The sequence below is a fragment of the Erpetoichthys calabaricus genome, chromosome 1, assembly GCF_900747795.2.
Source record: "Erpetoichthys calabaricus chromosome 1, fErpCal1.3, whole genome shotgun sequence".
Lineage (NCBI taxonomy): Eukaryota > Metazoa > Chordata > Cladistia > Polypteriformes > Polypteridae > Erpetoichthys > Erpetoichthys calabaricus.
The window spans coordinates 308,085,462-308,098,791 of NC_041394.2; the positions used below are offsets into that span (position 1 = coordinate 308,085,462).

The window sequence follows — 13,330 nt, forward strand, 5'->3', positions numbered from 1 at the left end:
ACACAGTGATGTCTGTGCCAGTATGAATGTAAACTGACCAGACAGTATATGGAAGAGAAGCCCTCCCAAAATAAATAAATAAGCCTGCTACCAATAACATTTCTGCATTTCAATGCTTAACATATTAGTAAATTCAAAAGTTTAAAAAGCTTAAAAGATTTAATGTTTTTATTCTCGTCTTTTTTGAGCAATCATAATGTTTCATCACTAACAATGTAGTGTTAATGATATTTTGTCCCTGCCTTCATTTAGTTAGACAGCACAGTGTTCATCCAGAAGAATATGGTGGGGACAAGTCCTATGAAAATAAAAATAACCATTTAAGTAAAATCATTCTGAACCTGGACAGAAGATGTACCGTATGTCATTTTAATTTCCTCCAAAAACACATATCTGCCCATTGCACTGTTTGGTGGACAGTGTTTCATATGTGTTTTATATTAAGTATAGGACTACATTTAGACTAACTCAAATACAGTAGACCCCCAACAGATTTCACGGCCTCAGTCATTCGCGGATTTTTCCTTAGAACCTATCTAATAATTGTTAGTGGAAACTGCAAATATCCTCCACAATTTTTATGGCTTTTTTCATGGCAATACTGTACTGTAGAGAAAACAGGAAGCAACTAGAGGAAGACGCAGCTTGGGATGGTGAAAGTAGCCAAAAGAATTTTAAACTGCAACTCCCAGCAGTCCCTGAAGTGGCTCAGATTGGTCTTCTGCTGAGGGTGCTGGGGTTGTTGGGGTCAAAGGATGTCAGCGCAGCTTTTAAAAAGGGGGCAGGTGACCAAAAGCAAAAAAAAAGTTTTTGTAATTTGTGTTTCAAGTTCCTGTCTGTCTGCCTTCTGTTGGGTTACCTTACTTATTCATTTGGTCCTGGATTGTTTCGTGATTGGCATTTGGATTGTCTGCCATCTGCCTGTGCACATGAGGACTGTAAGTGGATTCATGGTCATTCTGCAAAGAAAGGAGCGCTCCTGAACCTGTCCACCTGTCTTCACCATTTCAGGAACTAGCAGTAGGACTATGTTTACATTCCCATTCAACGTCTGGATCTCTGGACTATCTATTTTCATCATTACATTTCATCCGTTGCAGTTTTTCATGAACGTTTTTCATGATTTACTGTGTGTGTTTTCTTTGTGCTTTGTTGTATTTACCGTGTAATTGCCATAAGGGGAACAGGGGTGATATCGTTGCTTTCATTACATTCTTTATTTGCTGTTTGATTACCGGTTTGCTTTGTTTTTGTCTCTGTTTTTGATTGCATATGGGTCGGGCCAAGGCTGGGTGCGTCCCTGGAATCTCCACCATAAAAATAAATAAATCACCATCTTTGACGGTGTGAATCTTAGCAGCATCGGACCGCTACAGCATTATTCATTTCTCCTTGCTGCTGACTGACTGTGATGCATCTCCAGCTGAGTGTTCTTGTGTTTTCCGTTTTGCTCCTCTGAACCCTTAAACCGCCACAACCGGCTATAGTCATTTCCTAGTGCCAATTGCGAACATGCAGGAGCTGATCAGTCAGTGCCATACATTCATTAAGCAGCCAGCTCATGACCACTGCCAGCCACTTGTGAGCAGGGGGGCTGAACGACCCTAGAAGACATGGACACTCCTCAAAAAACCCCTCTTAAAAAAAGCTGATACGACTACCTTCACATTGCTCCCTTACTTGCGGCTGCTCTGTCGCGTGAGCTACGCTTACTTAAAAGCCTAAACAGCACCTGTCCTTTTTGGCTAATTGCTTTGTTTCTCTCTCCTCCCCCAGACATCCTCTGCTCCTGTTGGGGGTCCCGCTCCAGTTATGCTCCCCTATGATGTTTGCCTATTCTTTAATTGAGAACTAACTGAAAACTGAGCTCGTTTTACTTCTGAGAGAGACATGTTTGTTTGAAGTGTTTGAATAAAGTTCCTGTCTCTACAATCTCCTGTGTTTCTGTGCAATTATGTGACCCAAGCGTGACATTCTGCAGCACTGCAGCCTCACTGTCCCTGGGATTGAGCTGCTGCACTATAGCCTGCCAGCATCAGCGCTTACCTCTGTGTGCTTGCATGCAGCCAGTTCAAGCGCAGTTGGCTCGGTGATTTCATCCATGGCGTCAGATACACCTTGGACATATTGTTCCAGTAGTTTTTTTTAAATAGTTTTTACAGTTCATTAGCAGTGTGTAAAATTATCAGTGTTGCAGAAACTGTGATGCTCTTTGCATGCAAAAAAAATGTGTTCTATTAAAACTTCACTTTTTCTTTGTAAATTGTGACATTTACTTAAAGTGCAGCAAAAAAGTATTTGGCGATGGAGATGCATTAACCCCCAAGTATGTGGCAGTTTAAGGCTTAAAGCCCCAAGATGCCATCAAAATGCCCTGCACCTTTTAAGGCTTCTGGCAATGAAAACGCGCTTGCATGAATTACAGTACAAATAGTGGTAGGATCGGTATTTTACATTCTAGCACTGCGGGAGACATAGCAGTACAGTACTGTGCAGTATACTGGTTTACCTTTACATTATTTTTTTTAGGTAATGTATTAAGCTGAGTTTGAAATTAAGTTTTGGGGGCATATTTAGGGTTTAAACTATAAAAATAGACATTTTTTGAACCACATCCAAAATTTGCGGTTTTTCAATCCGCGAAATTTGGGGGTGTACTGTATAAAAAAGTGATACAAACCTGTTCTTTTAATTCAGTGATGTCTTTCTCCATTAACTGTTCTCGCTGAGTCCCCTCTTGCAAAAGTTGCTGTAGATCTGCAATAAGCTTGTTCTTCTTGCTAATATCATCCTCTAGCTGTTTCATTTTATTTTCATACATTCTTCATAACAAAAACAACCAAAGAATATTATATTTAACTAATTGCAGACCTACGAACCCAAAGTTAATTTATTCTTATAAGCATATTTCTATTAAAAAGCCTAATGTGCTGTATGATAGCTGTAAGTATCATATAGCTGAAATTACAACAAAATGATACACAACTAAAACACAAAACAAAACAGTAACAGGGGAAAACAAACTAAAGTAAGCTTGCAGAAACAATCTTATTAAAGATAAGGTTATCTTACTTTTTGTCAGTGTATTTTTTTCACATTCCATAATAACTATTAAAATAAAAAATACAATTTCAATTTGCATCAAATAAGTACCTTGAAATCATACCTTGTCACTACAACTGACTTTGAGCTTTTGCTGTTTGCACCTTCAAAGGACAATTCTCTGTTTTCTGCAGAATATAATCTTTTATTGGTTTCCTCCAGCTGTGTCATCATTTTTTCATTTAAAATTTCCAGATTATTTTTATCTATCTTCAGTTTTTCTGCTGTTTCTGCCTCCTATTTTTAATTTTAAGAATACAACATTTACAAACTATATAGATTATTATTTTTTAAAATAACTGCAGTGTGATTTTTTCATATAATTTTAAAATACTATTTAATTGAAGCTACAAGTTTTACATCAGAAAGAAATGTATCTTTCTTCCCTGTTTTATTAAGATACTTGTTATATTAAAAAAAAGTAGCACATATAAACCTTTTTCAGCTCTTTACGTAGCCTCTCATTTTCTGCAAGCACTTTTTCCATTCCTTTTGTTTTAGACTCCAGTTTCATATTAACTTGTGCTTCCCGCTCTAGTTTCAATTTTTCAACTTCTGCCTGTGAATATCAATAGAAAACATTGTTATGTCTTTATACTTGTTCTATGGCACTAACTGGCGCCTGCCTTGCTAATATTAAGTCAAAATATGTAATTTTCATAATAGGCAATTTTTAATATAAAGTTAAAATGAATTGCCCAAATATAACAGCCCACCATTCTCTTTTTCACTGTTAATAGTTCAAAATGTGTTTGCAGTAAGCTATTACTATAAATAAAACCGAAATAATAGGAAAGCACTGCATTGATTTAAAATGTTTTGTGTTGGCAGTTTTAATAAATATTATAGGTTAAAAAGAAAATTAGACTTGACATAGAAGTAGAGAAAAATATACACAAAGGAGACAAGAGTTATGCTATTTTTAAAGGCAAAGTTGTTTTGACAATCAAAAAATGAAGACAGGAAAGCAGAATAAATTGAATGAATTTTTTCAGAAATGCTAATTGTTTAAAAGAAGAAACTACAAATACATTTCAAGATACACAAGAAGGAAGAATGGCGAGCACCCTTCACAAAATCAATAGTGATTACAATCCCCCCCCCCCCCCCCCCAAAAAAAACTGACTTACAATTATCTTGATAACAGGAATTTCAAAGAGTAAAATTGCTTCATCAAGGATTGAAAACAAAACAGATCCCAACGTTGATATTTCAAAAGAGCATTTTGGATTTTTTGGAATGGACGAGGAACATGTGAAATAATATGTATAAGAGGTAAATTTTTATTTACTGGTAACAAAATGTTTGAAATGGTCTAGAAAGACAGCTTCATATAAATATTTGATTAACAGCAGTACAGAGAGTTGATGGTGAATCAGCTGTTGTAATGAACGGATGATACGTAAGAATTGAATGTTACCACAAACACATTTCACTGTCTAGTAAAAGCAATGCAGGACAAAGATGTCTTGGGTACAGGATAAACAGCAAAACCTTACAGATTTGCAGATGATAAGGCATGATACAGCAATACAGAAGGGGGGTTGTTTTAGTCACGACAATAAACAAATAAAAGATTTAGGGATGAAATACAAAAAAACAATGTACAAATAAAAAATGGCAGTGGTTTAAATATCACTGTTGAATGGGTACAAGCTGAAAGAAGTTGAAGAATGTTGCTCTTAACTAGCCTTATTACATTAGATGAACTTTGTTCTAAAGAAATCAAAACCAGAAATGGAATGGATAAAGATGTATTCCTAAAGACATTGAGATAAAATTAGTCCAATAACCTGCAGTGGGGCTGGCGCCCTGCCTGGGTTTTGTTCCTGCCTTACGCCCTGTGCTGGCTGGGATTAGCGCCAGCAGACCCCCGTGACCCTGTGTTAGGATATAGCGGGTTGGAAAATGACTGACTGACTGATTGACCAGTCCAATAACTGCACTTTTGGCAAATGCAACTTTTCTACCTGGAGCAGAACTACCCTATAAAAATAAATTTTAAAAGAATCCTGAAGAATAATAAAACATGAAGCAAATTTTGCCTTGAAACATCACTCCACTTTAGCTTAACACTAGAATTACCAAAGCTTATGAAAAAACTCGTAAATCCGGCCCACCTTAAATCTGCTCGCACCTCTCTGTCAGCATCTTTTGTCTTGTAAATGTGTCGATAAGCGCAAGCAGCCTGCTAACCCATCCTTCCACTGCCGCAGAAACAGCAAAAACCTCTCCCAACTGAAGCTTTGTTTATCAGGGAGTGAGGTAGTACCTAGAGCTCTATAGGCTAAAAAATTATATTGTTATTTGGAGCACATGCATTTCATGTGTGTTTCATGTCTACAAAGATCTATGTAAGTGTAGGATGACAGAAATGTTGAAATGTTAGTGTGGCTTGTTGTCATAAGCTTTGGTAATTCTAGTGTTAAGGCTATTTCACAATAAATGTCTAAACAAATTGTTTAAGTGCATACAGCTAAACTTAAAAGAAGTGGTGAGGCGGCCTTCTGCTGTTATGCACCTAAAATCTGGAATAGCCTGCCAGTAGGAATTCGCCAGGCTAATACAGTGGAGCACTTTAAAAAACTACTGAAAACACATTATTTTAACATGGCCTTCTCATAACTTCACTGTAATTTAATCCTGATACTCTGTATATCCAATTCATTATAATAACTATTCATTCAAAATCTGTACTAACCCCTACTCTCTCTTCTGTTTCCTTTTCCGGTGTCCTGTTGGTGGTGGCGTGCGCCACCACCATCTACCCAAAACACCATGATGTTCCAACAATGATGGATGGATTAAAAGCCAGAAGTCTGTATGACCATCAGCATCAAGTGACTCCGTGAAAAACCCGAACTACAAAGAGGACTATTTCATTTATGTTAGGTAGAATGCCCAGAGGGGACTGGGCGGTCTCGTGGCCTGGAACCCCTACAGATTTTATTTTTTTCTCCAGCCTTCTGGAGTTTTTTTTTGTTTTTTCTGTCCACCCTGGCCTTACTCCTTTCTATGTTAACTAATGTTGTCTTATTTTAATTTCTTATTTTGTCTTTTATTTTTCTTCTCTTCATTATGTAAAGCACTTTGAGCTACTTTTTGTATGAAAATGTGCTATATAAATAAATGTTGTTGTTGTTGTTAAAAATAAATGTTGCGAATAAGTCCCTTCATTTCCCCAAAAGTGGTTGAAACGAATTACCTCTGAACATTTATTACACTCAATTTACCTTAAGTTTTTCATTCTCATTTTCTAAAGAAATACGTTTCTCTCTGGACAATAATGTAGAAGCTTTTTTCAGTTCATCATTTTCTCTTTGAACTCTCTCAACTACTTTCTTCATTAAGCCAATTGTTTTCTCAAGCTCTGGAACAGATTTACCACTACGTCCAGACTAAAGGAAGAAAATTAAATACTTAATTAAGTAAAAACTAACTACTTATGATGAGCAAAATTTTTATTAAATTATTTTTATGAATGGTGCCAATTTTAAACAAAAATTGCACAAAGCTTACCCCTCTCACATTTCCAAGCTTTTTTTCTAGATCCATCTTATCCTTTTTAAGAAGTTCGCACATCTCTTTCAAAGAGTCAACCTGATCCTAGATAACAAAATACAACAATTATAGAAATATTCTAAATCAAATAATTGCAATGGCTAATTATTTATAATACTATTATTATTCATAATTATGTGAAACTGAAACTTTCTCCACAAATAAAATATATTTTGTTTACATGAAAGTTGCATCCTTTCTCAAATTCTTTACACACAGGGTTATAATTAGAGGGGGTGCAAAATAGGCGGCTAGTTAAGTTAAAGGTAAATAAGAATTAGTCAATTTAATGTTGATTGACTGTCAAAATAGTTGTGCTTGAGATATTTATTATATTCTGCATGATTATATTAAATACAAACAAATCAATCTCTTGATTTTTTTGAAGAAGCCAATTCAAACCTGCAACCTTTGCATTATTAAACCTTTGCATTATTAACAACCTTTCTTTGGAGTGCTCATGCATGCAACTACAACAGTAAGATTACTGAGTACATAAAAATAATGCATAGATGTGACTAATCTAAACCAGAATAAAAACAAGTGCCACAAAAAAAATGACATAGTTAAAATGTCTGAAGAGGCACTGCCGAAAAAAAAAAAATTTTGTGATGTGATTGCACAATAATGTATTAATTAATAACAGACATATCTTGTAGAAATCCACAAAACTGACATGTAAAAACAAAAGGCCAAAAAAAAAAAATACATGCATGAAATGTTTAGTTTTCATAAGAATTTAGAAGTGCTAGTACTCTTCTGTAACACATGGACTGATGATTCTGTCCATGGCTAGGTTTAAGGGGGTATGGCATGGTATGGCAAACTTCCTCCGATTTCTCCTATTATTTTTAAAATAAGGTCCAGTCAATGAATGTCTTTGAATAAAGGAAAGGCTGCAATTAAAATTCTGTCTGACAACACTGATCTTCATTAAGATGCTCGTTGCACTGTATGAAAACCCCAATCGTCTCTGATTTGAGAAAATAAACACCACATTTATCACATTCTGTAAGTAAATGAGATCCCTTTTTCAATGTGAAAATCTCAAAAATGTTTTCTTTTTTCATTTGAAAATGGCAATGACAGTTTTGAGGAGGTGCAAATCACTTTTAATTTTTCTCTTTAAATTTACATTTCACATATTGTGCCCCCTCTCCTGTCCATCTCATTAAGCAAGCAGAAGATGCATTGGCTAACTACTGTATGTGTGAAGATGCTGTTTATACAGTTAGTTGAGAATGTTGAGAGGCAGAAACCATTGCTGTAAAGCAAAATATGCCAAGTTCGAAAATGTAAAACATTACAACCTTTTTAAAAAAAATAATCTGTGCCTTACAGCTGGGATGCAAAAGCAAAAAGAATGAGACTTTGTTTCCATATTTACTGTAATGTACTGTAATAAGCTCATCAGTTTTTTCTTTTTTCTTTTTTGCCTTATTTCGTTGTTTTTTTTTGTTTTTTTTTTTGTTTTTTTTTTACATTTCATCTATTCCCCAAATGCAGTGAAGAGCTGGCATTATTAATAAAAAATACCCCAGTAACGGGATAAGGAAAATAGAGTAAATTATAAATTGTTAAATCATGGTGTAAAACATGTAGGGTTCTTGGGAGACTGGAACCCCGTTCATATTATTGTATTCAAAGTACAGTATATGAAAAATACATGTTTATTATTTTCAAAGAACTGATTGAAACTTTACACAAGGGTTATTAAGGAGGATGAAAATAGATTAACAAGTGATATTTAAATGCGCATATATATTATACAAAAAAAAAAAATCAGAACTTCAGCATATCTGAGCAAACTGTTAAAAATGTAGAATAAATTTTGGGTTTATATATTTACATATTTACAAAGGTAAATTTGTCACTTGCAGCATAATGTGTATACTAAGCTTAGTGAAAATGCAATTGGTTAACATTCCTTTTACATCTCACATTAAGTTAAAAAAAGATGACCCATGAAAAGAACAAGCTGTTGAAGTGAGGGCAGACACAAAAAGTGTCTGCAAAACCTTTGCATGCAATTGCACTGGAGAGAAACTTGCCCTAAAGTGCAATTTCAAGAAATGGAGAATAGTGTACAAACCTATGCCAGAGCATTCCATCAATGTACTGTAATATTCTGACATGGGAGAGGCACACTTTTGATTTCTGAAGGTACTGTAGTGCATTATGAGACGTTGCTTAATTTGTTCAATTTGTATTATAATACTTACTGTACATTATTCAGGCAAATATATTTTTATGCAGCTTCTATTTAATAATGGATCTTTGAGTAAAAATTCATCAAATCTGTCCTAGGTCCATTTTTTCCCTTAGGCAAATATGCAAGATTTCATACTAAACTCATACAAGTGAATAATTCTATAAAAGGCATTGTACATGTGCTTTATGTAATTTAGCCAATTATCCTAATGTCTTGAATGTTAAAGATGTTTATTATCCAGAACACTCTGTAGCTACAGACTATATAAGGAAGGAAGGGATAAACTAGATTAGCACACTAGCAGAGTATGACTGTAGCACTAAAATTCCATTACACTCTGTCTATATTAAAGATAACTGGCAAACAAACTATATATTATCTACAGACAACCAGTCAGTAGAATGGGTCATACTGAAGAGTTCAAATAGTTTAAACATGACACTGTCATAAAATTCCACTTATGTCACAAGTCTGTATGTGAAATGTTCTGCTCTACCAGATCTGCCCTGGTCAGTTTTAAGTAATATTATGAAGTGGAAGTGTCTAGGAGCAATAGTAAAGTAGCCAAGAAGTGATAGACAATACAAACTCACAGAGCTGCGCCACCAAATGATGAAACACATAACATGTAAAAAAAATTACTTATCTTCTGTTGCATCCCTCACAACATAGTACCAAATTGCCTCTAAAAGTAACATCAGCACAAGAACTGTGCACCAGGAGCTTCATGAAATGAGTTTTCAGGTCCGAGCAGTTGCACATAAGCTTAAGATCACTATGTGCAATGCCAACTCAGGAGAAGTGGCAAAATGATTCACACTTTATTATCTGGCAGTCTGATGTACAAATCTGGGTTTGGCAGATGCCAGGAGAAAACTATGTTCCAGACTCCATGGTGCCTACTGTAAAGATTGGTGGTGAAGAGATAATGGTCTGGGACTGTTTTTTAGTGTTTGGGTTAGGCTTTGTGGTTCCAGTGAAAGGTACTCTTAATGCTACAGTATACAAAGAAATTTTTAAAAATTGTGCACTTCCAACTATGTGGCTACAGTTTGGGTAAGGCTCTATTCTGTTCCAGTATGACTGTGCCCCTGTCCAGAAAGTTGGGTCCAAAAATACATGGTTTGATAAGTTTGCTGTGAAGGAACTCAAGTAGATGGTGAAGAGTTCTGACCTAAACCCTACTGAATACCTTTGGGATAAACTTGAACACCGATTATAAGACAGGTTTTCTCGTTCAACATTAGTACCTAACCTCACAAATGCTCCCTTGGTTAAACTGGCACAAATTCCCACAGAAACGTTCTAAAATCTTTGCAAATAGATAGATAGATAGATAGATAGATAGATAGATAGATAGATAGATAGATAGATAGATAGATACTTTATTAATCCCGATGGGAAATTAATACAATATTAATGATAAGTGCGATGGTCAGGTGTCCACACCCTTTAGCCATATAGCACAAATAGGGGAAATAGGACTATTGACCTACTGTATGCAAACGTTAAAGACGCATATAGTGCCACCCCGCTGCCTGCGCTTGGGGGAAAGCAGATCATAACTGGATTCTGCTTCAGCCTCACTACAAAACCAAGAGTGAGGGAGCTACCTACAACCACACGCTCATTCAGAAAGTGGTCCCCTGAGGCAGAGCAGGCTCTGAGAGACTGCTTTGGAACTACGGACTGGAATATCCTGCAGGGATCATATAGTGAGAACATTGAGGAGGTTGTTGACTGCACTACTGATTACATCAACTTCTGTATGGATATTGTAGTTCCAGTAAGAACAGTACGCTGCTATGCTAACAACAAGCCATGGAGTACAAGTGACATCAAGGGCCTTTTGAACCAGAAGAAAAGGGCTTTTTTAAAGGCGGTGATCAGCATGAGCTCAAGTGCGTGCAGAAGGAACTCCAAGTACAGCTCAGGGTGGCAAAGGAGCAGTACATGAGAAAGCTGAAGCAGAAGTTGCAGAATAACAGCATGAAGGAAGTGTGGGATGGGATGAAGATCATCACTGGCTGCAGCTCAAAGTGGGGTACCACTATCGAGAGAGACGTGGAGAGAGCAAACCAGATGAACAACTTCTTTAACAGGTCTGACCACCCTAACCCACTCTCACCTCGGAGTACTGCAACCTCCACCCATCCTTCTACTGATACCAGCATAGGAGAGAGTTTCCCCCTACCCACAATTACAGCAGCCCAGGTAAGCAGAGAGCTGAGGAGACTTCGTGCCAGCAAAGCAGTGGGTCCAGATGGAGTATCGCCATGACTGCTGAAGGCCTGTGCGTTGGAGCTGGGGAGTCCTATACAGCGCATCTTCAACCTGAACCTGGAACAGGGGAAGAGTCCCGAGGCTTTGGAAAACATCTTGCATCACCCCAGTCCCAAAGGTATCACGTCCTATTGAGCTGAATGACTTCCGGCCTGTCGCTCTGACAACAGATGTGATGAAGACCATGGAGTGGCTGCTGCTTCACCACCTGAGGCCACAGGTCCGCCACGCCCTCAACCCTCTGCAGTTCGCATACCAGGAGAAAGTGGGTGCGGAGGATGCCATCATCTATATGCTACACCGATCCCTCTCCCACTTGGACAGAGGCAGTGGTTCTGTAAGAATTATGTTTCTGGACTTCTCTAGCGCCTTCAACACTATCCAACCTCTGCTCCTTAGGGACAAGCTGACAGAGATGGGAGCAGATTCATACCTGGTGGCATGGATCGTGGACTATCTTACCTACAGACCTCAGTATGTGCGTCTCGGGAACTGCAGGTCTGACATTATGGTCAGCAACACAGGAGCGCCGCAGAGGATTGTACTTTCTCCGGTCCTGTTCAGCCTATATACATCGGACTTCCAATACAACTCAAGAGTCCTTCCACGTGCAAAAGTTCGCTGATGACACTGCTATCGTGGGCTGCATCAGGAGTGGGCAGGAGGAGGAGTATAGGAACCTAATCAAGGACTTTGTTAAATTGTGCGACTCAAACCACCTACAACTGAACACCAGCAAAACCAAGGAGCTGGTGGCGGATTTTAGGAGGACCAGGCCCCTCATGGACCCCGTGATCATCAGAGGTGACTGTGTGCAGAGGGTGCAGACCAATAAATACCTGGGAGTGCAGCTGGATAATAAATTGGACTGGACTGCCAATACTGATGCTCTGTGCAAGAGAGGACAGAGCCGACTATACTTCCTTAGAAGGCTGGCGTCCTTCAACATCTGCAATAAGATGCTGCAGATGTTCTATCAGACAGTTGTGGCGAGTGCCTTCTTCTACACGGTGGTGTGCTGGGGAGGCAGCATAAAGAAGAGGGACGCCTCACGCCTGCACAAACTGGTGAGGAAGGCAGGCTCTATTGTAGGCACGGAGCTGGACAGTTTGACATCCGTGGCAGAGCGACGGGAGCTGAGCAGGCTCCTGTCAATCATGGAGAATCCACTGCATCCACTAAACAGTGTCATCTCCAGACAGAGGAGCAGCTTCAGCGACAGACTGCTGTCACTGTCCTGCTCCACTGACAGACTGAGGAGATCGTTCCTCCCCCACACTATGCGACTCTTCAGTTTCACCCAGGGGGGTAAACATTAACATTATACAAAGTTATTGTCTGTTATACCTGCATTTTTATCACTCTTTAATTTAATATTGTTTTTTATCAGTACAGTGATCCCTCGCTATATCGCGCTTCGCCTTTCGCGGCTTCACTCCATCGCGGATTTTATATGTAAGCATATTTAAATATATATCGTGGATTTTTCGCTGCTTCGCGGGTTTCTGCGGACAATAGGTCTTTTAATTTCTGGTACATGCTTCCTCAGTTGGTTTGCCCAGTTGATTTCGTACAAGGGACGCTATTGGCAGATGGCTGAGAAGCTACCCAACTTTCTTTCTCTCTCTCTCTCTCTCGCGCTGACGTAGGGGGGTGTGAGCAGGGGGGCTGTTCGCACACCTAGACGATAGGGACGTTGCACTGTGTGCAGCTGCTTCCTGAAGGACATGCTGCACGGTGCTTCGCATACTTAAAAGCTCGAAGGGCACGTATTGATTTTTGCTTGAAAAACAAACTCTCTCTCTCTGTTTGTCTGCTCCTGACGGAGGGGGTGTGAGCTGCCGCCTTCAACAGCTTTGTGCCGCGGTGCTTCGCATACTTAAAAGGCAAACAGCCCTATTGATTTGTTTGCTTTTGTCTCTCTCTATCTCTGTGTCATGATCTGCTCCTGACAGGCATTCCTTTGAAGAGGAAGATATGTTTGCATTCTTTTAATTGTGAGACGAAACTGTGATCTCTGTCTTGTCATAGAGCACAGTTTAAACTTTTGAAAAAGAGACAAATGTTTGTTTGCAGTGTTTGAATAACGTTCCTGTCTCTCTACAACCTCCTGTGTTTCTGCGCAAATCTGTGACCCAAGCATGACAATATAAAAATAACCATATAAACATA

General features: G+C 38.3%; 1 protein-coding gene across 1 annotated transcript in view; it reads right to left on the minus strand.

Moving 5' to 3' along the window:
• Window positions 1–13,330, minus strand: part of LOC114663509 (centrosomal protein of 290 kDa) — a 152,615-nt gene that overhangs the window by 20,642 nt on the left and 118,643 nt on the right. The window contains exons 46-50 of the mRNA XM_051931495.1: window positions 6,622–6,708; window positions 6,336–6,500; window positions 3,539–3,661; window positions 3,167–3,339; window positions 2,681–2,822 (exon numbers count right to left, since the gene is read on the minus strand). Coding sequence (XP_051787455.1) covers window positions 2,681–2,822; window positions 3,167–3,339; window positions 3,539–3,661; window positions 6,336–6,500; window positions 6,622–6,708 — 690 coding nt within the window. The remainder of the gene's footprint in view (window positions 1–2,680; window positions 2,823–3,166; window positions 3,340–3,538; window positions 3,662–6,335; window positions 6,501–6,621; window positions 6,709–13,330) is intronic.